The sequence below is a fragment of the Moschus berezovskii genome, chromosome 6 (assembly GCF_049115385.1).
Source record: "Moschus berezovskii isolate FMDL1 chromosome 6, NW_MosBer_1.0, whole genome shotgun sequence".
NCBI lineage: Eukaryota > Metazoa > Chordata > Mammalia > Artiodactyla > Moschidae > Moschus > Moschus berezovskii.
In genome coordinates this window covers 107,651,065-107,674,672 of record NC_142465.1, presented here as the reverse complement: position 1 = coordinate 107,674,672, position 23,608 = coordinate 107,651,065, and the positions used below count along the sequence as shown (strand labels likewise).

At 53.7% G+C, this 23,608-nt stretch overlaps 3 protein-coding genes across 10 annotated transcripts; 2 read left to right on the top strand and 1 right to left on the bottom strand.

Moving 5' to 3' along the window:
- The first annotated feature begins 684 nt into the window (after positions 1-684).
- Positions 685-8,199, top strand: CD27 (CD27 molecule). Of its 2 annotated transcripts, none has more exons than XM_088837401.1 (6): positions 685-1,205; positions 1,368-1,499; positions 4,083-4,235; positions 4,427-4,516; positions 5,154-5,279; positions 5,514-8,199. In XM_088837401.1, the coding sequence occupies exons 1-6, from the start codon at positions 1,070-1,072 to the stop codon at positions 5,636-5,638; spliced, it is 762 nt and encodes a 253-aa protein (XP_088693527.1). In that variant the 5' UTR covers positions 685-1,069; the 3' UTR covers positions 5,639-8,199. The 2 variants fall into 2 exon arrangements, with proteins under 2 accessions (XP_088693527.1, XP_055250226.2); XM_055394251.2 differs by having other exon boundaries at positions 690-1,205; positions 5,154-5,267.
- A 171-nt stretch (positions 8,200-8,370) lies between these two features.
- Positions 8,371-22,079, top strand: TAPBPL (TAP binding protein like). 6 transcript variants are annotated; one of them, XM_055394239.2, is made up of 7 exons: positions 8,371-8,873; positions 9,510-9,725; positions 9,876-10,148; positions 11,315-11,653; positions 12,829-13,131; positions 14,642-14,731; positions 21,604-22,079. In XM_055394239.2, the coding sequence occupies exons 1-7, from the start codon at positions 8,813-8,815 to the stop codon at positions 21,666-21,668; spliced, it is 1,347 nt and encodes a 448-aa protein (XP_055250214.2). In that variant the 5' UTR covers positions 8,371-8,812; the 3' UTR covers positions 21,669-22,079. The 6 variants fall into 6 exon arrangements, with proteins under 6 accessions (XP_055250214.2, XP_055250213.2, XP_055250216.2 ...); XM_055394238.2 differs by having other exon boundaries at positions 8,372-8,873; positions 9,507-9,725; positions 21,604-22,076; XM_055394241.2 differs by lacking the exon at positions 21,604-22,079 and adding an exon at positions 17,166-17,312 and having other exon boundaries at positions 8,373-8,873; positions 9,507-9,725.
- On the bottom strand, positions 15,967-23,316 carry VAMP1 (vesicle associated membrane protein 1). Of its 2 annotated transcripts, XM_088837402.1 has the most exons (6): positions 22,937-23,297; positions 19,598-19,724; positions 19,253-19,411; positions 18,486-18,537; positions 17,136-17,182; positions 15,967-16,562 (listed from the first exon to the last, which is right to left on the bottom strand). In XM_088837402.1, coding segments are annotated over exons 1-6 (726 nt in total). In that variant the 5' UTR covers positions 22,939-23,297; the 3' UTR covers positions 15,967-16,223. The 2 variants fall into 2 exon arrangements, with proteins under 2 accessions (XP_088693528.1, XP_055250231.1); XM_055394256.2 differs by lacking the exons at positions 15,967-16,562; positions 17,136-17,182 and adding an exon at positions 17,465-18,076 and having other exon boundaries at positions 22,937-23,316.
- Between the last annotated feature and the right edge of the window lie 292 nt (positions 23,317-23,608).

Genomic DNA, 23,608 nt, shown 5'->3' with positions numbered 1-23,608 from the left:
AAGTTCCACTGTTTCTGACATCCCCAAATCAGTCTTCCCAGGAGAGCCACAGATACAGGGGAAACAGGGATCGGCCTTTCATCCCAAGTGCCCTCAGCTGGGCGAGCACTCAGGTGCTCCAGGACCAAGGGCAGACACAGCCGGTGGTGGGAGGGGAGGATACAGACGGCAGAAGGGGTGGGAGGCCTGGCAGGAAGGTTAAGTGACCATGTGTGAGCTCCTGGCACACAACCCAACAGGGCCCAGACACAGGTTCAAGTCTCCTGTGTGCAATTCTGAACAATCCCAAAGCAAACTCTTTGGGCCGTAAAACCAGACGTCAGTTGACGCCAGGCTGGTTATAGTCGTTATCCACCCACCGAAACAGTGGATAGTCTGGGGGCAGGAACGTTGTGCTTGGTGGTGAGCGATGCCCCAGCCCCGTGAATTTGTCATATGGGGCTAGTTTCTTTCCCAAATCAGAACAATTCTGAGCGTTATCTGACCTCCCCGCCCCCGAGGAGTTTCAGAGGACAGCGTGCACACCTGTACTCAGTTCTCGTTTCCCTTCTCTATAAACTGATCTGTGTCGGAAGCGATGTGGGGGAGGCGTGGGGACACGCAGCTGTGATCAGGGGGGCGAAGGTGGGCATTTCTGGGTACAGATGGATAAATACAGGAAGCAGATCCCTGAGAACATTGACACCTGGTGACAGTGGCAAGCAGAGACGATTCAGTTCAGAAGAGAGACAGAGACCGCGAGAGGCTGGGGCGTCGGGGGCATCTCTGAAGAGAGCAGGTCTTCTGACAGAGCCTGCCCCGCACCCAGCACCCAGCACCCAGCACAGGAAAGGGGGAGGGGTGGCAGTGACTGCCTGAGCAAAAAACAGCTACGATAGAGCTTCAACTGCATCAAAGGTCAGCCTGCCACCAACTCGGGACGCCTCCGAGAAGACCTGCCCTGGAGGTGCTAAGAAGAGACACCCGCGCCCAGCTAGGAAGGTGCCAGCCCCCCCCACCCTGACGCCCCGCCCCGAGGCCCGCAGTCAGCAGCTGGGGTGCAGGAAGAGCTCCCCCCGGGGCAGGAGTCATGGCCCGGCTACCTCCCTGCTGGCTGTGGGTTCTGGGGACCCTGGCGGGGCTCTCGGCGACCCCAGGCCCCAAGAGTTGTCCGGAGAAGCTCTACTGGGCTCAGGGAGGATGGTGTTGTCAGACGTGTGACCCAGGTAAGAGGGGGTCTTGCCAGGGGCCAGCTGCCTGGGGAGAGACAGGACCAGGCCCAGGACCTGAGGGAAGCAGGGAGGAATGCTGCAGAGGCCAAGGCAGCCCCTGGGAGAGGGCGGGGGAGTGGCTTTCCTGGGGCCTCGACCCTGGCACTCTGCTCACAGGAACGTTCCTGGTGAAGGACTGCGAGCGTCACGGAGAGGCAGCTCAATGCAATCCATGTACGCTGGGGGTCTCCTTCACACCGGACCACCACAGCCGGCCCCACTGTGAGAGCTGCCGGCACTGTAACTCCGGTAAGCTGGGCCCGCGTTTGGGGGAGCAGGGCGGAGAGCTGGTGTGGAGAAGCAAGAAGGTTGGGTCGGGGGAGTCCGAGCTTCTGTAGCTTCAGTGGAGCCCATCGTGGGAACCGGGTGCCCTGGTCAAGGCGCGTTGATGTACAGGGAGCGCTGCGATGAAGTGTTTCAGGGCAGGGGTGAGCTGAGTTTGACAGACTGATGAGGAGGGGTCTATGACTACCTGCGATCAATGCAAAACAGGAAGTGGCTCTGGGACCCTAGATTTCAGATGAGCAACTCACCCCCTATTCCTACCCCCTCCCCCACTGATGAATTGATGGTGTTCTCAGAGGGCACATTTGTTCTGGAACTTGGAATACATCTTCTTAAGGATATAACAATACAAGCTAGTGGACCACAACCTTTTTTTTTTCTCCAAAAGCCAATTTAGGAAAGAGAATGTGTATGTGGCTTGAGTTTTATTTTGTGATTTCATCTTTTTTACAATTAAGAAATGAAATAGCAGCTATATTGTGAACACTTTCATGCTTTCTCCATTTTAGCGAGAATTTCTGAAATGATGTATGTGCCAGTGTACATAGATCAGTAGCTTGAAAGTGGTTCCTTTGAACAGATATTCTCCAGCCGGACACGCTGGAGGGCTATTTAACTCAAGTACGATATTACTTGCCTGTAAATGCATTGAGTCTGATTAGCTTTTTCAATACTGTATTCTTTAAAATAAATATAAGGTTTTGCCACTGCAAAACAGTCAAGTGGCAACATCTGTAAAACACAAGAGGTATTCCCCAGTCTACTTACAAACAGGACTGTGCATGGGTGTCTCTCTCTTCTTGGCCTTTCAAAACCCCAGCAATATTGGGTTTTTGTTTTTTTTAGCCAAAGCCCCCCAACTCACTCTGCAGGCCCCACTGGAAGGCCTCTTCCCAGTACTGAGCCAGCCCAGCCCCCTTCACTACTTTCCAACCCAGTGCAACCCACGATCCTCCTCTGTGAGGTTCAGCCTATAGAGCCCCAAAGCACCCAGGCAGCACTGGTTGCAGGACTCTGGGGCACTGGAAAAAAGTTGACTGGGTTTGGTCCTCTTGAACCTCAGTATTTCCATCTGTAAGATGGATGAGTGCCTGCAGTCAGCGAGGGATTCCGTGCACAGGTTGTACACGGTGAAGAGAACTCCCAGGCTGCTGAAGGCTCCACTGAAAATAGTGGCACTTCACTCACTTTTGGCCAATCCCAGCCCCCTTTCTTTAACCCTGCCCATCCCTCTTGGCAGGTACCCTCCTGGATCTCCTTCACCTTTCCTACCCTTTCCCGTGTCTACCACCACCATCCCCCCTTCCCCATCAACACTCTTCCCTTGCAGATCCTTGTCCCTGCTGGCTCACAAGTCCTAGTGAACCACAAGGAAAGCAAGTTCTAGTAGCGACTACAAGTCAGAATTCAGAAAGGAGATGCCACAGGGGCATAAAGATGAGAAGGAATAAGGATAAGAAGAAATTCACACCGTTTCCTGACCAAAGGCATGTGCTAAGGAAATTGTTAGGGTTGATGGTAGTCTTTAGCATCCTCGGACGAACCTTTCCGTAGCCCTCTCTCGTCTGTGAGGGCTGCTTTCCCTGGGTTCCCATGAGTGCACTGCCCTAAGCAACGCCCCCCCAGAGACGCCCACTCAGGCCTGGCCCACATCTGGGTGCCACCTTCCCCAGAATCGCCCTTCTCTTCTTACCCCCAACCACCTGGGAGCCCAGCCCACACAGTGCCCTTCCTACCCTCCTGCCCCAGGATCACTGATTGGCAGCCACTCAGCACCTGACCTCTACACTCGACTACAATCTCTATTCTAAAGGTGAAGGATGTCAGTACAGGTGAAAAACCTATCCGAGATCACAGCAGTTACAATTGCTAACAACTATAAACTACCCAAATGCCCATTAACAGTAGAGGGATGGATAGGTCCACACCATGGAAAACTACGTGACACTGAGATTGAATGATTTGCAGTCACACTCAACACTATGGATCAGTCTCACCAAGAGCTGAGTAAAAAAAGTAGGCACAGGGTTCCTTCCACGTACAGAGTTCAGAAACTGGCAAGACCAGCTCGTGGTGTTAAGAGGTCCGGAAGTCAGTGGCTATTCTTGGCGGGAAGGATGTTAGCAACTAGAACCAAACGAGACTGGTCATCTTATTTCTTAATCTGGTGCTAGTTACACCTGAGTCTGATTTGTCCCAGTTCTCGTAAGAGATGTTTTATATGAGATGTTTATGACCTATATACCTCTCAGTAAGTATACTTCAGTAAGGAGTTACAAAAGCATCGGTGAGTGAGGGAAAATCATGCAAGCTGTTTCAACTTCTGACCCATGAAGTTTCTAGAAGGTTCGAGGTGTTCTTGAACAACGATAACACTATTGGCAAAGACACTGGGTGACGGTGGAGGAAGGGCAGGCCTGGGTGGAATGGGGCAGGGAGGCAGGGATGGGAAGGGTAGCGCATCCCTAGAGGTGGGCCTGGGACAGGGCGGGAGCAGGGATTAAACCAGTGGACCCTGTGTGTTCCCTCCCCATCCTCTGTTACCAGGTCTGCTCATTCGAAACTGCACCCTCACGACTAACTCGGAGTGTGCCTGCCCCAAGGGCCAGCAGTGCAGGGACAAGGACTGTATGGAGTGTGATGGTCCAGCTCAGGCCCCAGGCCCACACCTACAACCCTCCCACTTACCTTATGCTGAAGGTAAATTCCTGGCAACCCATGGTCTGATCACACCCCAACCAGCAACCCCTCTCCTATGCCCAGCCACACATAAGCTGCCTCCTGTCACCCTGTCTCCACCTTCCCAACTCCCCCAGGGCCTCGCAGGCCTTCAGCCTCGCCCTGTGCCCTCTGGGGCCCGTGGCTGTTACCCAACTCGTCTGCTTTTCCAGAGATCCCAGAGGCCAGGACAGATCGGCACCCTCAAACTCTGGCCAACTCCAGGTGGCTGCTGGCCCCGACCCTCTCCACCCACTGGTCACGTGAGTTTTCTCCCCACTCACCACCCCAGGAGAGGAGGAGAATGCATGCAGGAGGGCTCAGAAGGGAAAGGGAACGTTGCTCAGTCCCGTCCAACTCTTTGCGGCCCCATGGACTGCAGCCCACCAGGCTCCTCTGTCCACGGAATTCTCCAGGCAAGAATACTGGAGTGGGGAGTCGTTCCCTTCTCCAGGGGATCTTCCCAACCCAGGGATCGAACCCAGGTCTCCCACATTGCAGAGAGATTCTTTACCATCTGAGCCCGCAGGGAAGCCCTCAGAAGGGAAGTCAGCCACAAAGCTCCTAGGAGCAGGGTTAAGAAGAGGAAGAAAGGACTTCCCTGGAAGTTGAGTGGTAAAGAATCCTTGCTTCCAATACAGGGGACTCAGGCCTGATCCCTAGTTGGGGAACTAAGATCCCACATGCCACGGGGCAACAAAGACCCAACATAGCCAAAAATAAATAAAAAGAAGAAACAGAAGCAGAGTCCAGAGATTAGGAAAGGACATGGTCCAATGGTGGGTGTAGGGGAAGAAGGTGGGGAAGGGGAGAGAAACAGGCAGGAGGGCTTGGCTGAGGGGAATCAAGGGCTAGGCCCTCCCCCAAGCCCCCCTGTGACCCCTGCCCACCCCATCACAGCCCAAAGGTCCCTGTGCAGCGCGAACTGCATCCGCATCTTTGTGCTCCTCTCTGGAATGTTTCTTGCTTTCACCATAGTCGGAGCCCTGTTCCTCCATCAACAAAGAAAATTAAGTAAGAGATTAAGTAAGTGACAAAATACAGGTCCTGCACCCCACCCCACCCCACCCCACCCCACCATCTCGGCTTTGCCACCCAACCTGGAACCTCTGGGCCTCTCCAGCTCCATCTTTACCAGCCTGTCTCCTCTCTTCCCCTCTACTATGCTGGGGCCCTCCTGACAGCCCGCCTTCACTCACCCCTTCTCCCTTCACCCCTCCTCTACCACGGGCCAACAACTCCTCTGATTCTCCTCTGCAGACACAGGAGAAAGTCCAGTGGCACCCACAGAGCCTTGTCCTTACACCTGTCCCAGCGAAGAAGAGGGCAGTGCCATCCCCATTCAGGAGGATTACCGAAAACCAGAGCCTGTTTCCTACTTCTGAGCCAGTACTCCTCAGAGAAGGCCATCACTGCAATCAAGTCCTAGCCTCCACCTCACCCCACTGACCATCCAAGGAGATGAAGACAGGGCACCTCGAATTTCAGCACCACCCTCTCATCCGGACCCTTTCCTGTGTTCAGACTTGAGGAACTATTGCTGCTCAGTCACTAAGTCATGCCCGATTCTTTGTGACCCCACCGACTGCAGCACACCAGACTCTCCCGTCCTTCACTATCTCCTGGAGTTTGCTCAATTCATGTCCATTGAGTTGTGATGCTATCTAACCATCTCATCCTCTGTCACCCCCTTCTCCTACCCTCAATCTTCCCCAGCACCAGGATATTTTCCAGTGAGTCGGCTCTTCACATCAAGTGGCCAAAGTATTGGAGCTTCAGCATCAGTCTTTCCAATGAATATTCAGGGTTGATTTCCTTTAGGACTGACTGGTTTGATCTCCTTGCTGTCCAAGAGACTCTCAAGAGTCTTCTCTAGCACCACAATTCGAAAGCATCAATTCTTCAGTGCTCAACCTTCTTTATAGTCCAACTGTCAAAACTGTACATGTCTATTGGAAAAACCAAAGCTCTGACTATACAGAACGTGGTTGACAAAGTGATGTCTCTGCTTTTTAATACAATGTCTAGATTTGTCACTGTTTGCTGTTGTCCCTAATGGCTCAGACGGTAAAGGGTCTGCCTGCAATGTGAGAGACCCGGGTTCGATCACTGGGTCAGGAAGATCCCCTGGAGAAGGGAATGGCAACTCACTCCAGTATTCTTGCCTGGAGAATTCCATGGACAGAGGAACCTGGTGAACTACAGTCCATGGGGTCACAGTGGGACACAACAGAGTGACTAACACTTTCACAATTTCACTTTCACTTTCCTTCCAAGAAGCAAGTATCTTTTAATTTCATGGCTGCAGTCACCATTCACAAAGATTTTGGAGCCCGAGAAGATAAAATCTGCTACTGTTTCCATTTTTTCCCCATCTATTTGCCATGAAGTGATAGGACCAGATGCCATGATCTTTGTTTTATGAATACTGAGTTTTAAGCCAGCTTTTTCACTCTTCTTTGTTACCTTCATCAAGAGGCTCTTTAGTTCCTCTTCACTTTCTGCCATTAGGGTGTTATCACGTGCATATCTGAGGTTGTTGATATTTCTCCTGGCAATTTTGATTCCAGCTTGTGATTCATCCAGCCTGGCCCTTCACATGATGTACTCTGCATAGAAGTTAAATAAGCAGGGTGACAATATACAGCCTTGATGTACTCCTTTCCCAACTTTGAACCAGCCCATTGTTATATGTTAGGTTCCAACTGCTGCTGTTGTCTAACTTCCTGACCTGCATACATATTTCCCAGGAGACAGGTAAGGCATTCCCATCTCTTTCAGAATTTTCCACAGTTTGTTGTAATCCACACAGTCAAAGGCTTTAGCATAGTCAATGAAGCAGAAGTAGATGCTTTTCTGGAATTCCCTTGCTTTTTTCTATGATCCAACAGATGTTGGCAATTTGTTCTCTGGTTCCTCTGCCTTTTCTAAATCCAGCTTATACATCTGGAAGTTCTTGGTTCACGTACTGCTAAAACACCACTTGAAGGATTTTGAGCATTACCTTGCTAGAATGTGAAATGAGTACAATTGTACAGCAGTGTGAACATTCTTTGCCATTGCCTTTCTTTGAGACTGGAATTAAACTGACATTTTCTAGTCCTGTGGCCATTGCTAAGTTTTTCAAATCTTCTGGCATATTGAGTGCAGCACTTTAACAGCATCATCTTTTTAGGCTTTTAAACAGCTCAGCTGGAGTTTCATCACCTCCCCGCTAGTTTTTGCTCATACTAAAGCTTACTAAGGCCCACTTGACTTCACACTCCAGGATGTCTGGCTCTAGGTGAGTGACCACATCATTGTGGTTATCCAGGTCCTTAAGACCGTTTCTATACAGTTCTTTTGTTTATTCTTGCCACCTCTTCTGCTTCTGTTTGTTAGGTCCTTGCCATTTGTGTCCTTTATTGTGCCCATTTTTGCATGAAGTGTTCCCTTATTACCTCCAATTTTCTTGAACAGATCTCTAGTCTTTCCCATTATATAGAAAGAAAGAAAGTGAAGTCGCTCAGTCGTGTCCAACTCTTTGCGACCCCGTGGACTGTAGCCTACCAGGCTCCTCTCTCCATGGGATTCTCCAGGCAAGAATACTGGAGTGGGTTGCCATTTCCTTCTCCAGGGGATCTTCCCAACCCAGGGATCGAACCCGGGTCTCCTGCATTGCAGGCAGACGCTTTAACCTCTAAGCCCATTCTATAGTTTTCCTCTATTTCTTCGCATTGTTCACTTAAGGCTTTCTTATCTCTCCTTGCTATTCTCTGGAACTCTGCATTCAAGAGGGACGAGTCGTGGGAACCTAGCCTGTGTGCCTTTTCCAGACAGGGTGGGTCAGCTGCAGCCCTGAGCTGCAAGAGGTCTGGGGCTCCACGCAGAAAGCATTCCGCCTTCGTAAGGCCCACGTGCTGTACCTTTGGTCCAGAAACCTGGCGAAATAAAGCTACAAAACACAGCGTGCTTAGCTCTCCAGCTCTGAACTCAGGCTCCCAACACAGGCCACGCCCACTTACCACGCAGACCCGCCCAACCTGCGAACGGACCCGTCCACCCTGCGCGCAGGCCACGCCCACCGCACTATCTGAGGGCGGAGCTTTCTTCAGCGCAGACGCGCTGGGGCCCCGGCGGGGTGGCGGGGCTGGCAGGTGACGGGAAGTGGGAGAAGTTCCCAGCTGCTGGGGAGCCTTCATCTGTCATCAGTCCCTTCCTTCCTCCAACCTGCCTCCGTTCCCGTACTCTCTCTCCACTTTCTTGGGGCTGATCGGAAACAAAAGGGCAAAAGGGCGCACGCAGCAGAGTCAGGTCCTAAAATCACCAGGGGATTTCTTTTGCGGGCGAGAAGGTGAAAAGGAAGGAGACCTTCCGGCACCAATGGCTTCAGCCAGCGGCTAAGGCAGCCGCGATGACACTTTCTCAAAGTGAAAGCGAAAGCCAAGTAGGCGCAGAGGACTGACGGGGCCAGGCGGCCGACCAGGCAGGGGTGTTTGAAGCCCCTTCTCCAGCCGACCCCTGGCCAGCGAGGGGACTGAAGAAGGGCGGCGGGGGAGGCGGGCCCGAGAGCAGCCCCCATGGGCGCCGAGGGGTGGTGCCTACTGCTCTGCTTGGCTTTCTCCGGGGCGGCAAACGTCGGTGAGTCGGGTGGACAGGCTGGTAACGTGCGTTGGGCTCAAGAAGCATCAGGTAGTCACCCTCCTTGGGGTCCCAGAGAGAGTAAGGGGCCGGGAATGGCTTCCAAGCGCCCTTTAAGCCCAACAGGTGGAAGGTTCTGCGGCTGGTAACGGTGAGAACCAATTTTGCTCGGGAGGGAGGCTGAGAACTCCAAGGAAAGGGCCAAACCAAGGAACTAGGGGCCTTCTCCTTAATACCGCAAAACCAACAGACCCTGGGGACTAACTGGGAAGTTGAGAGGCTGCTAACGTCCACCAACCAGGCTCTTCACCTCTCCCAATGCAGCTTTGCTCATTCATTTCCTTTTGCTGAGAATTCCTATGACGGAAGAGAGACCTTTTTATGGATTGTTGGAAATAAGAGTTTCATAAATCCCTCTGAAGCAAGGGAAATCCAGGACTTGAAATAATTCATGCCAAGAAGTGTGTACCTGGAGAGGCAGGTGCTGCTCAGAAATCTGGTTCAGGGTAAAACAGGAGAGGAGCTAGGGATCAGGAAGATTAACCCTTGATGACTTGGCAGTTTCGGGCAGGGAGTAAGTATAGGAGTAACTTTCTGGGCAAGAGGGTGCTCACACCAGCCTGTTCCCTGCAGCAGAAAGGCAATGGCAGGCGGTGGACGTGGTCCTGGACTGCTTCCTGGTGGAAGAAGGTGGGCACCATGGAGGGTTTGCCAGCAGTGAGAACATGGTGAAGGCCTTGCTGGTGCTGAGGCAGGTGCCAGTGCTGGATGATGGCTCCCTGGAAGGCCTCACAGATTTCCAAGTGGATACACTGACCAAGGACGACCCACTCATTATTTTCGAGGCCTCAGGTATGAGCCCTCCACCCTGTGCTGCAGTCCTTCTGGGCTCCCTCCAGCTCCTGAGTCTGGTTCCCAAGCAGACCCGCCCACACCGGCTTCCCGTCAGCCCAGGTATTCTCTACCCAGCTCCATATCCATGCTGCCCTCTTCTCCCCACAGTGAACCTGGGACAGATTCCCCAGGCCGAGGCCCTGCTCCACGCCGACTGCGGCGGGAAGGAGGTGACCTGCGAGATCTCCCGCTATTTCCTCCAGGCCAGGCCAGAGGCCACTGTGGAGATGGCAGCCTGGTTCATCACCAACGTGCAGGTATCTGGAGGGGGACCAGGTATCTCCATGGTGATGAAGACTCTTGAGGATGCTGAGAATGAGGCTGTCTTGCATCCCACACTGAAACTGCCCCTGAGCCCCCAGAGGACTGTACGGACTGCAGGTGAGAAATTGAAAAGCAGCAGAAAGTTTTGATTTTTTTTTAAAGGGGCCAGAGATGGGGGAATAGTAGGAGAAGGGAGGGGACAAGACCACCTCCATGCATATTGGTCATCTCAGGGGTCCCCTAGTCCTCAGTCTTCTTCCAAAGACCCCAAAGGGGGATAATTTTCACCTGGTCAGGTGACCTGAGGACATAAGACATGTGATGCTCTGTTCACAAGTGCTGTCCACAGCTGCCTTAGTGAGCTGAGTACCAGCTCCTCCGAAGCTAGCCTGATCTAGTGCTTCCAGATGAAAGTGGAACACAGGCCCACAGAATTTGTTCATTATTTCTCTCTTTTAATTTATTTACTTGGCTGTGCCAGGTCTTAGCTGCAGCATGTAGGATCTAGTTCCCCAACCAGGGATCGAACCCAGGCCCCCTGCATTGGGAGTGTGGAGTCTTACCCACTGGACCACCAGGGAAGTCCCCCTGGATGTTTCTGAATCCCGGCTGCTGTCTTGTAGATGTCCCACCACTTGGATTTGTCTTTTTTTTCATTAGACTGAAGTTCAGCATGTTTGGCTCAGATTTCACCACTGTGTGCTTTTTAAAACTCTGACTTCTTTAGTCTTCTCATCAGCCTTGCCCTAAGCACATGAACATGGCAACACTGAGTGGCCTGCCCTAGATCACAGAGCCAGTAAGTGGAAGAACCAGGCTTCCAAAAGCTTTGCCAGCTGCTCCGGGAGTTCCTTCCTACCTGAGGGCCCACGGTAACCCATACTTTTGCATGTCTAATTTGTCTGGTCCATAACTTTCATCAGATTGTGCAGGGGGTGACTCCAAAATGGTGAAGAGTACCACGTGTGCATGCTGTCTCTCAACACGCCTCAGGTGTGCCACAGCTCAGGGGTCAGGTGGCCTCAAGGAGGGAGCAGCCCACAATCACCCCTCTTTTTCCCTGGTGGCTCAGATGGTAAAGAATCCACCTGCAATGCAGGAGACCAGGGTTTGATCCCTGGGTCAGGAAGATCCCCCGAAGAAGGGAATGGCAACCCACTCCAGTATTCTTGCCTGGAGAATCCCATGGACAGAGAAGTCTGGCAGGCTTATAGTCCATGGGGTTGCAAAGAGTCAGAGTCAGACACGACTGAGCGACTAACACTTTTCACTTTCTCCCACAGTGGAGTTCCAGGTGACCACACAGACGCCATCCCTGAATTTCCTGCTGGGGTCCACAGCCTCCCTACACTGCAGCTACTCTGTGGCACCTGGCTTGGACGTTACCAGCGTGGAGTGGCGGCTGCAGCATAAGGGCAGTGGCCAGCTGGTATACCACTGGACCACAGGGCAGGGGCAGGCCAAACGGGAGGGTGCCACCCTGGAGCCTGAACAGCTGCTTACAGCTGGAGATGCCTCCCTCACACTACCCAGCCTCACTCTACAGGATGAGGGGGCCTACATCTGCCAGATCACCACCTCCCTGTTCCAAGCTCAACAGATCATCCAGCTCTACATCCAAGGTGAGGCCAGGGTCAGTGACCCTGCAGAGAGGGAAAGGAATATGCTTATGAGAGTGTTTTCCAGATTGGGCTCAAACACAAGGGCACTTTGCTGAGAGGCTGACTGCAGTCCCACAACCTAAGTGCCTTCTCCATCCAAGAAGCACAGATGGCATCAGATTGAGTTTCTCATCAGGCTCTTAGAGAATTCCATTCAGTTTCCCATCGGGCTCTAAGATAATTCCACTGAGAAGTGTCCCGGCCAAGACCCTGCTGCCCTGCCCCAGCTGGCTATCTCCAGTCACCCCAGTCCTTCTGGACCACGTCCTAAGGAGGAGCAGCAGCAAACCCAGGAGGGGCTGTGGGAGCGGTCCTGACGGGAAGGATTGTTTCTTTTTATTATTTTTTTAATTTTGTTTCTCTTTATGTTGATGGCTGCGCTGGGTCCTGGACTTCCCTCTCATTGCCATCCACAGGTCTCTCTTGGTGACAGCCTCTCTTGTTGCTGATCACAGGCTCCAGGGCATGCAAGCTTCAGTACTTGCAACTTGTGGGCTCAGTAGCTGTGGCTCCCAGGCTCTAGAGCACAAGCTCACTAGTTGTGGCTCATGGGCTTAGTTGCTTCGTGGCACGGGAATCTTTCCAGACTAGGGATCGAACCTGTGTCTCCTGCATTGGCAGGTGGATTCTCTACCACTGACCCAAAAGAGAGGGCCCCCCTCCCCCGGAGGACTGTTTCAAAGCTTCCCTTGTAGTTCAGCTGGTAAAGAATCCACCTTCAACACAGGAGGCTCCGGCTCAATTCCTGGGTCGGGAAGATCTGCTAGAGAAGGGATAGGTTACCCAGTCCAATATTCTGGCCTGGAGAATTCCATGGACTGTATAGTCTATGGAGTTGCAAAGAGTTGGACATGACTGAGCGACTTTCTTTCATCACCTTACATGAGTGTTTAAAATCACTGGCTGATAGTGATGCTCAGAAGCAAGCCAACCTCTAGTTGGTTTTGCTGTTGTTTTTCAGTGACCTGTGGGAATCATGCCCCTTTATGTCCTGCCTCCAGTATGTACCCCGCATCTCACGGAGTAGAAACCTTCCACCCCCACAACCTGCTCTCATGCTCAGCAGGAGAAGGCTCCAGGCTCCTCTGCTGTCCCGGTGATCCCTGTGGGATTTGATCGCTCCTCCTTTCTTCCAGCTTCCCCCAAAGTACGACTGAGCTTGCTGAACACAGCCCCGCCAGCCACCCTCATTTGCAATGTTGCTGGCTACTACCCCCTGGATCTGTCTGTGACCTGGACCCGGGAGGAGAAGGGTGGCTCCCCAGCCCCTGTCTCTGGCGCCTCCCTCTCCAGCCTCCGGCAGAGCCCAGCTGGCACCTACAGCATCTCCTCCTCCCTGACGGCAGAGCCTGGCTCTGCGGGAGCCACTTACACCTGTTGGATCACCCACGTCTCCCTGGAGGAACCCCTGGGGGCCCATGCCTGGGTTGCCCCACCAGGTATGGGAGTGCCTCCTTTCCCCACCTCCACACCTGGGCTCACCTGCCATCCGGCCCAGTTCTGCTTCCCACGGTCTCAGCTGCTGCTTTCCCAAGGTGGGGGCCTTCAGAGGTCTGACCACATGTTCCCCGAACCTTTCGTTATCCCCTGGGTCCTGGGGTACCAGGCACTGCTGACAGCTGGAGACCAGGGCTGAGCAGTTCCTCATCCTGCCCTCGAGGAGCTGGAGGGACAGACTAGGCCATCAGGGCAGATGACCCCCCCAGGGGATGGGGGAGGCCTGCGAGGCTCAGAGGGCCAGGAACACCAGGACAGAAGGAACGCACATGTGACAGCCTCATTACAGAACAGCCTAAAAGAACCGGGGGCCCTGCACGGCTAGGGGCAAGGGTGTGGGGGAAGGGGGCTGTGGCCACGAAGCTTGAGAAGTGCTTGTATTTATTCAGGACTAAGCCAGCACTGCACTGAGCACTCAGACGTAGGCCAGCACACATTCTCACACCTCCCATTTTAGAGATGAGTAACGGACTACAGTCCAGAGGGTCGCAAAGAGTTGGACACAACTGAAGCAACATAGCGCAAAGCCGCAACAGGCACTTACAGATGTCCAGTCAAGGCTGTTTGCCTAGAAAATGGTAAAACCGAAAATGTGAACAATAGGTCGCCTGATTTCTCTACAGCTTTAACCCCCCTGCCACTATTGGTGGGCAAATAACAGGCCTTCAGGTGAACTTTATCCTGAGGCCACAGAATGTCACCAAAAGGTCTTTTTTGTTTTTAATGTTTGGGGGATATTGAAAAGTTTATGTTTTGAATATCAATACTTTTATTTTTTAACTGGAGGAAAATCGCTTTACAATGTTGCATGGAAAGGCAACTTTATGTCCTGAAGAGTTTGCATCTTGAAATGCATTACTTGGTGACTTGCTAGGCCATAAGCTTCCCTGAAGTTTATGGGATTTTGCCTCAGCTTACATCACTCCCCAGTTATTTACAAAATTGCAGTTTAACTGTCAACAGCTTTGTTCAGTTGCTTGGTCCTGTCCTACTCTTTTGCGACCCCATGGAGTGCAGCACGCCAGGCTTCCCTGTCCATCACCAACTCCCGGAGCTTGCTCAAACTCAATGTCCATCGAGTCGGTGATGCCATCCAACCATCTCATCCTCGGTCGCCCCCTTCTCCTCCTGCCCTCAATCTTTCCCAGCATCAGGGTCAACTGCTAATCTAAACTAAATCTCTCTTGTAAGACAGTTTGGAAAACTGTTGTCATGAAGTGGGAAGAGGTAGAGGATTGTGTGTGGAGTAACAGGCAGACAACCACCCCCAGCAGGTCCCAGCACCCCATGTGCCTGGTCCCTGGGCGAGGGCAGGGGAGCAGCTGATTGGAGCTCCTCGGCCAGGGACACACACACACGCACAGAGCGCTCTCTGTCCTTCCTGCATGCACACACTGCGGGCAAGGGTTCAGGATGATTCTTGCCACTGAATTCCCTCCACGTCTCTGTCAGTTGCAGAGCAGAAGTCAGCCCTGGGAGTCCTTCTGGCCAGCATCCTCTTTGTCCTGACCCTGCTGTTCCTGGGGCTGCAGAGACGCCAAGGTAAGAAAGCACCTGGGCACCGTGGGTTCTATCCCTGACCGCCCTCACTTAGAGATCAGATGCTCTGAGCACCGCCACACCCAGGCCAGGAATAAAGCCAGCCCAACCCTGGCTTTTGGGGTTACCCCACTGACAGCAACCTCGCTCCCTCCTGTCTCCTCCTAGCTACCTCACCAAGGTCTCCCAAAACCTCGAGGCACTCTGGGTAGCCGCTCTCCTGCCTTAAATGTAAGAGATTCACATTTTCCCAGAAGGACTCTGAGCCAAGTCCCAGGCTCCTAAAGACCCCAAGAAAGCTAAAAAGAAGGCACAGATCACCGACTCTGGATTTCTGCAGGCCCCTGCCCTCCTTCATTGCAGGCCCTGGGCCGATATACCAAGGGAGAGAGCGTGGAGAGGTGGCAGGGTGGCAGGAAGGCAGAGGTCTGGGTGGAGCTTGAGACCTGAGCCAGCTTACAGGTGGAGGTGTGGGGCTGGAAAAGATGCCAGAAAAAAAAAAATTCAGAAAGGAGGAGGGGAAGGACAGTGGGACAGGGTGGGAAGTGGACAAACACACACAGTCACTGAACTCTGTCCAAATAAAAGCCCCTCGTGTCCTCGGAAGCAAAGCTTCTCCACTTCCCTGTCTTTCCCCACTCGGGGCCCCTCCTCCCAGCCTTGCTACTCTACCTGCCAAGTGTCCGAGATGTGAAACAGAGACCCTCAGCGGTGGCCCCCAGGGCCCCGTCCCAGCTGCTCGGTGTAACCCTGAGCTGTGGTTAAGCTCCTGCCCCTTTGGATGGCTGCTGGACATTTTAGGACTCTACATGCCCCTCACCCCCTCAGCTACAGGGGAGAGATTGCTCCTTTTAGTCATTTCTAAAATGGGTCTGGTCAGTACACTGGACTTGACAGCAGACGGCTGTGCGTGAGGGTCATGAGGAGCAGAGCACCTGGCCCAGGACCTAGTGGGAGATGGCGGCAGCTGTCTGAGAAGACCTGCAGGTGTCTGTCGGTGAGATGCCACTCAGCTTCCTGCCAGGGGTTCTTGTCACTCACACCTGGAAGAGCCGCCGGGTGGCATCAGGCATGAAGGCTGAGAGTGAGACCACTTCCCCTGCCAACACCCAGACCTTTCATCTCGAGAGGACGATGGCACACGTCAGCCATCCTTCCGGCCCAAGTACCGTGGGAAGGGAACCAAAGAGAAACACCACCCCCGCCCCGCCGAGGTCACTCCAGCCCAAACAACAGCCGAGTCACTTTAGTGGTAGGAAGCTGTATTTTTTGGCCTTTGTTCAGAATACAGGAAATTGGTGAATATGCACATGCCTTTGGTGGAAGTACATCTGTTATTATTCTGTACACGGAGGAGAGTGGGGTCAGGAGAAAAGACAGAGAGGTGATGACAGACACACAGTGGAGACCCCGCACCGTCTCACAGCAAACCAAGGAGGGGCTGTGCGCCTCGGCTTCGCGTGGCCCCGAGCCCCGGGCTCAGCTGCGCGTGTGCTTATGCACATGGGTGTGGGGTGCGGGGGTGGGGACAGCGAAGACACAGAAGAGGGGACAGGCGGGGTGAGAAAGAGAGCAGAAGGTCTGCGTCCCCAGAAGCACAGAGCCAACTACCTCTGGGACAGACGGGGCAGAACCCAGAGGTGATTTCCTGTGACGGGGCGGCCCAGGAGGGCGGGTTTGCTCCAGGCTTGGGACACATCGAGGCCAGTGGTGGTTCTTCTCCGGCAGTGACCCCCTGCATTAGGCAAGGGGAGCCCAAGGAAGAGTGGAGGCCTTCGAGGCGGGCCGTGAGGAGGGCACACTGACTGCCTTCATCCAGCTCTTCCGTCCCACCCTGGGGCAGGACGAGGGGAAGGGGGGTCGGGGTGGAGGGAAGCGGGGGGTGTGCATCATGAAATGCTACTGCATGGAGGGCCAGCCAGCCCAGCCTGGCCCCCTGCCGCCTCCCGCCAGCAGACGGCCGGACGGGAGGCCTGAGGGGACCAGGGGGGCCCTCCGCCCCTCACACCCGGCCTGGCCCACTCAGTGCCCTTTCCTGAGGCCCAGCCCCAGCCCCTGAGACAGGCCGAGCACCCCCATCCTCGGGTCCCACGGTCTGTGCCACAAACCACACGGCGAGGTGTGGAGGGGAGGCGGCAGCATGGAGCCCAGGTGGATGGGGTGCTCTGTGGTGGGAACGAACTGCGGCGCGAACAAAGGCCACTCTGGGTGGGGAGGACCCAAGGCGGCACAGGACCCACAAGCAGGCCTGTATGTTGACATCCACCTCAACCCAGGGCTGGGTCGCTGTGGCACTGGGCTCCCTCAGCACTCAGGGCACGGCCGGGCCCCCTTGTCTTTAGCAAGTTCACTGGGGGAGTACTGGGGGGGGGGGCTAAGGACTCCCCAGGGGTCCAGGGCTCCTCACCTCCAGCTCCTCATCCTCCTCCACCAACAGGAGGGAGCAACAGGAACCTCAGAACGAGAGGGTGAGAAGTGACTTCCTCCAGGCTTGTTATTTTCGGGTCAGGCCCTGGACTTGCTGTGTCTCTATAACCCACAGGCATCCTCTCTTTATCTATACCAGTAAAATTCTCAAACTCTGGCTAAAGGAAATTATTTGACGCCCTCATGAACAACACAGAATGGTGTAGAAAATATGGATGAGTGCCCCGTCCAGATATGAGCTGGCGGGACTGCTTCTAGGATGGGAATGGGAGTCCTGGCACTTTTTCACTATGAATATGTGTCCTCCAGGTCGCTGGAGGACAAAGTAAAAGGTGGTAAGATCCCTGAAGACAGAAAATCTTAAGACTAACGGAGAGGACATCCCTCTGAAAAACAGGCTTGACTTTCTTAAGGCATCCTGCACCAGGCCCAGGCTCCCCCACAAGGCCTGGCCCAAGAGAAGAACTCCAGGTGAGGGACATTCTCCCAGCTGTCCCCAGCCTCCTCCTGCCAGCAGCCTGGCCTGGCTTTTCCTGGCAACACCAGGAGCGCAAGCCTCTTCTCCTCCCCCTAGTCCTGGCCCCTTCTTGGCAGGTCACCTCAGCTCCGCCCCTTCCTCGGCCCTCCGCCTCCAACCCTTTGGGGGAACTTGAGAGAGCATGAGCGGAGAGGAAGGAGATGCCCGCTGTTGTTTACTAGGCAGTTACCTCAAGACTGCACCATGAGCAGCATTTCCGGTGTCTCTGACCGAGTGCAAACGAAAGCAACAAAAGAGGAGGAGTGGGCGTGGCGAAGCGGGGCTGGGATGGAGGAAGGCGGATGGGGGAGTGCCAGGGAGAGACGGAGGGAGAGAGGGACATGAGTTCAGACGGCCGAGGGGGAAGAGGGACGGGGTGGCACGTTCTCAAGCAAAAAAGTAGACTGGACACAGGAATCGGGAGGTCCCAGATGGCAAAGAGAGAGAGACAGGAGACAACAAGAGGGCACATGACATCAGGTTACTAGACACCAGGTGAGGCTGCAGGTGTCCCATCCCCACGGTCACCCTCCAACCCATGCCGGTGACAAAAGAGCACAGCCCCACTTCCTCAGAACAGGAGGGACCACCGTCCCCCACAGTCCTGCAGAGGGAAGGCTGGTCCACAGGAAGCCCCTTCTGCCCTCCCACACCCAATGATGACCCTCCCCGCTGCCCTGGCAGCGATCTGATCTCCGTACCTCAGTCAGAGCAGCCCCACTCCCCAGGCAGGCAGGCAGGCAGGCAGGACTGGGAGGAGACTCCGGGACCTTCCCACCTCGTCACCCCACCAGCAACCTCAGCGATACTTACTTACAATAACTACCACGATGATGGCGCAGATGGCTCCCAGCATGATCATCATCTGGGGGAAGATGGACAAAGAGTGAGCCCTTGAGTTCGGGGAAGGAGGGAAGGAGCCCCGGGCTGGGGACGCGGGAGCAGCACCACCCCAGTGCTGGGGAACAGTGGAAGAAACCACACGGCCCCCAGGATAGCTGGAAGCCTTCCAACCCCCTCTGTGTACCACCCCACTCCCCCATCAGACCACCACAGCTGGAGCTTCTCAGAAACGTCAGAGCATCTGCAGCCTTCTCCTTTTCCCCTCTTCCTGTAGCCTGGAGGCTTTCAAAGGAACACCAGGGGAAATGCAAACCTTGAACCTTTAGTCATCTGGTTCGTTGTTCATCATAAAATGTTCAGCTCATTCCTCAAGAGCTGCAGGTGTTTAAATATGTATCTACCCCAGCCATTGTGTCGACATTGGTGTGTCTTCGGAAGGGACAGGTATGAATTTTTGCAGGGGTCCTCTGGGAGAAAGCAGCTTGACTAACCCCTCCAAACTCCTCAAGGTCTCCAGGGCCCCCAGTGAGTGGTTCTGAGTACTCTAGCGTACCCTGGTGGCTAGCTCGGGTAATGCAGCTTAACAAGGCGGCTATCCAGATTTCCTCCCAAGAGAAGAGCCAGCAGAGGATTTGAAACCATTCCACATTCCACAGAGAATGTGGAACCTAAGGGTTTTCCTGCCTCCTGTGCGTTGAGACCCAGGAAAATAACAGGGAGGGGACGGGAACACTCACCTTGCAGTTTTTCCACCAGTACTTCCTCTTTAGCTTGGCAGCGCTGCTCTCAAATTGTGATGCACCCGCCTGCAGAGCGTCGGCTCGGTCATCCAGCTCTGACAGCTTCTGGTCCCTCTCCAGGACCTTGTCCACATTTACACGCATGATGTCCACCACCTGAGCAGGTCATGGGAACACAGAGTGGCTAAGCTCCCCCAGAGCTGGGGAGAGCACCCCAAGGCTGCCCTGCAGAACTCTATAGGGTGCCCTGCCTCCCAGAGCAGTTAGCTGCCCCTCTACATAAAGAGAAGTTTTCAGACTCCCGTGATTTGGAAACTCTCAGAGAAAAAGCTATCCACCTACCTCCTCCACTTGTGCCTGGGTCTGCTGTAGTCGTCTGTTACTGGTCATATTAGGAGGAGGGCCAGGGGGACCCCCACCTGGGGCAGCCCCTTCTGCCCCTTCAGTGGGTGGCTGAGCTGGAGCAGACCTTTGGAGAGCAGGGCACAGAGTGCGTGAGACAAGAAAGGAATCCCGTGCATTCTCACCCCACAGCACCAAGGTGGTGGTAATAATAAGGTTATACGCAAACAGGAGGGGTCTAGCTCCTTGGCAATGCCAAGTGGGGAGATACGATACAGAGACACAAGGCAAAAAACAAAAGATCTTGCAACTGATGGGGCCCAGCGACACCCTGGGTGAAGAGTGGCGTCAAGAGCTCTCGTCTGGGCTGTCCTCTGATCCAAACTCAAACGCATACTCTGGCACAATGGCTCCAGGGACAAAAGGGCCAGCTGTAGCCTAAATGTCATTTCTCTGCCTCCCAGAAGTCAACCTGGAAAACTCCAATCCCAGTTAGGAGAATTACATGCAAAAAAACTAAACCTTCAGGACAAGCTTTGGAGAAGGAAATGGCAACCCATTCCAGTAGCCTTGCCTGGAAAATTCCATGGACAGAGGAGCCTGGAGGGTTACAATCCATGGGGTCACAAAGAGTCAGACATGACTGAGTGACTGAGCAAGCACTCAGGGCAAGCGTACGGACTATCAGCTCTTTTTTTTTTTTTTTTTTGCAAAGGCTGAATATAAAAATAAAGGCCAAGCAGACAGACTCTGCTGAAGGGGAGTCAGTTACTGGTATGTTTCATGTAGTGATTATGTGTGTCATGGCCACTGTAGGACGACTTGGAGAATCACCAAAGGCCTCTGTAGTTGGAGTGAGTCAGAACTGTTTGCTTGCTTCATTTTTTGGCAGAGAAGGTTGGGGGTTCACTTAGATAGAACCGGGGCCCAAAGCAATTGTGTTAATTGTGAGACTGTTCCAAGAGCCTAGGCAGGAAACAAAAATACTGGACACAGTCCTCAATGCATAGGCATCAGGGACATTCTGTCCCTTCTTTTTCTAGATTTGGCATCAAGTCTAGGAGACTTTCCTAGTCCTTTATGTCCCAAAGAGAAATCTTGGTTTACACTGAATATATACAGAGACTATTCTCTTTCTCCCTTAGCCTTAGGGTGGGGGAATAATCTAGCATGAAAAAAGTGTTAGTTGCTCAGTTGTGTCCAACTCTTTGCAGCCCCATGGATTCTAGCCCTCCAGGCTTCTCTCTCCATGGGATTTCCCAGGCAAGAATACCGGAGTGGGCTGCCATTCCTTTCTCCAGGGGATCTTCCCAAATCAGGGATCAAACGCAGGTCTCCTGCATTGCAGGCAGATTCTTTACCATCTGAGCCACCAATGAAGCCCGTCAAGCATGGAGTCCTCCAAATAAATCCCCCTCCATGTCTCCCAACACATGGAAGCTAAATTCACGTCCTAAAGAATTTTCAGAAGTCTAACCTAAAGGTTGGGGGCGGGAGGAGAAGGGGACGACAGAGAATGAGATGGCTGGATGGCATCACCGACTCTGTGGACATGAGTTTGAGTGAACTCCAGGAGTTGGTGATGGATAGGGAGGCCTGGCATGCTGTGATTCATGGGGTCGCGGAGAGTCGGACACAACTGAGCGACTGAACTGAACCTAAGGTGTGAGCTGTTCTCTGCCAAGAAAGAACTCACAGGTAGGAGAGAAATTGCTCAAATTTGATGGAGAAGAGAAATTACAAGAACTCCTCAAACAGAAGCAGAATCTCACAAAGCACACCTCATCAGAGCAGTCCAAAAGTAAATGTACTATGGATGAACCATCACAAAGTCACCAAAAAGAAAAGCCTTGACTATTCACAATAGAACTAATACCCGGAAGTTCCTCCTCTCTAAGTAAATTTCAGTCTAAAGAGACAGAGACTAACCCCTCAGAAAGGCTGTTCTAGCAGATTACACCTGACTCATCCCAGTTAAAAGAATTGTTTTCCCATTTCCCTTTCAGGCACAAAAGAGGCAAAGGAAAGATACGGAGCTCTGGAAGCCACTAGACTCCTCTGCTACTACTGAGCTAAGCAATCTAGTTCTCTGATGAAAGTGGAAAATTCAATGAGTAGGAAGCAGCCGGTGTCTGGTTTTGGAAGTGGTCCAGGCTGGTGGCACCAATGACAAGATTAAGGTCAGAGACCTCGTGACACCCTTCCAGTCACCATGCTTTCCTCACCTCCTTCCTTCACCCCACATGGATGCTACTGGGAACCAGTCAGCGGAAAAGGCTCCCCCTGACCAAAATGAAAACACAAAGCATCCTAGGGCTTGGCCAAAACACGTAAACTACCATATAGTTAAAACTGTAGAAATCAAATACAAACAGTTACAAAGCTTTGGAAGGGACCATTTCACTTACTACTTGTTGGGAGTTGGGAACACGCAGGAGTGATATATCCAAGGCTAGTTATAAGCCTTATGTAACATAAGTACATCTTTCCCTTTTTTTTGTCACCAAGAGAAGCAACATGAATACATCTAGGACCAGGCCAGGACTCTGGGCAAGAACAGGAAGTTCTTCCACTTGTCTAGCTATAGTTCTCCCTTAGGATCTTGAGACAGGGATGACCGTGACCAGATGACTAAATTGATTATTAGAGACTAAATGTAATGTGCTAAGGGAAGGTGGAGGTGCGGGGGTGGTCCTCAGCTCTATTTCTCTTCCAAATACTTGGCTAAGACTTACTGACTGGAAAACACTTCCTCAGTGGGTGGCCTTGGGATGAATGGCTGCTCGGAATAGCATACCACTGCCCCTGGAGTCCTTGTGAGCTGCTCACCAGAGAACTGGCAGACAAGTTTCTGGAGCTTTGCTCACTACCAAGAGGGGGCTGCTCATCGCGATCGGGTTGAGGGGTGTACACAAATGCAGACGCTGCAGAGCAACCCAAGCAACTAACTGGCAGGTGCACCCATGACTGTCCTTCCAGAAGCCCTAAGTACCGCCTTGATCAGTGACAAGAAAGAGCCTGGAGCCCCTCTCGGGTGTCTCCACGCCCCACCTTCGCCGGAGACCCGACTGAGGAGTCCCGCAGGCGAGAGGAGAGGGGGCAGTGAATGTGGGACCCCCGCGCCCCGGCCGCGCCCGTGCGGTGCCGGCTGCGGCTGGTGCAGGAATGGGGTGCTGCCTCCCCTCCCGGGTGGTTGGCCCGGCCCGGGGGCGGCGCACGGCGGTGGTTCCCCGCGCCGTCGCAGCTGCTGCAATGCGCCATTTTCAGTCCCGCAGAGTCCGGCGCCGAGGTGAGAGTTGGCAAAGAGGTGTCGCGCCCCCCACATTAGAGTCAACTCACATGTCACCGAGAGAAGGATGAGAGGACCGTTTCCTCTCCGGAGTCTGCAGCTAGACACCCGATCTGGAAACGCTGCGGTAAAGCCGTCCGCACCTCCGAGCTCCGCCTCTAGCAGCCCACCGGAGCTCTAACTGCGGTGGAACTTACTGCAGTTGCCGCGCTGGCCCCAGTCTTTATTAGTGCTGACCACGCCCCCTGGATCAAGCTGACAACCCTGCAGCCCAATCCATGCCCAGGACGTGCGCTAGTCCCTGAAGCGAAGGCCGGACAAGGCCTAGAGTCCCCGCCCCTGAAAATCGGCTAATCATAGCTCTCTTCTCATTCTGACTCTGGAAAGGAGCTGCACCGGGAGGATCTGACCAATACAACTCTGGCTTGCTTACCTGTCTAACTAAGCGAAGGGGTGGGGTGGAACTCGGCGCCAACCCTCTGGAAAGGAGGCTCCAGTAGTTTGAATGGACCTTTTTTTGGTGCCTCCCAGCCAATCGCTGAGCAGTTCCTCGCGTCCGGGTCCGCCCACCACCCGTCTCCAACCAATCACGCAGCTTTCTCCGACAGCGATGGGCGGGCCTCCGGCTCTCCCGGCCCAGGACTCCCGAGTCCTGGGAGCTGCGGGTGTTCGGCGATCTAGGCAGGGCCCAGGTACCCGCACCCTGCCGATCTCCACCTCAT

Coding starts and splice junctions, on each gene's coding strand:
- CD27 (XM_088837401.1), top strand. CDS start 1,070: ATGGCCCGGCTACCTCCCTGCTGGCTGTGGGTTCTGGGGACCCTGGCG. Junction 1,500..4,082: donor CTGCCGGCACTGTAACTCCG/GTAAGCTGGGCC, acceptor CTCTGTTACCAG/GTCTGCTCATTCGAAACTGC. Junction 5,280..5,513: donor AAAATTAAGTAAGAGATTAA/GTAAGTGACAAA, acceptor TCTCCTCTGCAG/ACACAGGAGAAAGTCCAGTG.
- TAPBPL (XM_055394238.2), top strand. CDS start 8,813: ATGGGCGCCGAGGGGTGGTGCCTACTGCTCTGCTTGGCTTTCTCCGGG. Junction 9,726..9,875: donor CATTATTTTCGAGGCCTCAG/GTATGAGCCCTC, acceptor TTCTCCCCACAG/TGAACCTGGGACAGATTCCC. Junction 11,654..12,828: donor CATCCAGCTCTACATCCAAG/GTGAGGCCAGGG, acceptor CCTTTCTTCCAG/CTTCCCCCAAAGTACGACTG.
- VAMP1 (XM_088837402.1), bottom strand. Junction 18,538..19,252: donor ACTGGTGGAAAAACTGCAAG/GTGAGTGTTCCC, acceptor ATCTTCCCCCAG/ATGATGATCATGCTGGGAGC. Junction 16,563..17,135: donor AGGAGGATGAGGAGCTGGAG/GTGAGGAGCCCT, acceptor GTCCTGCCCCAG/GGTGGGACGGAAGAGCTGGA.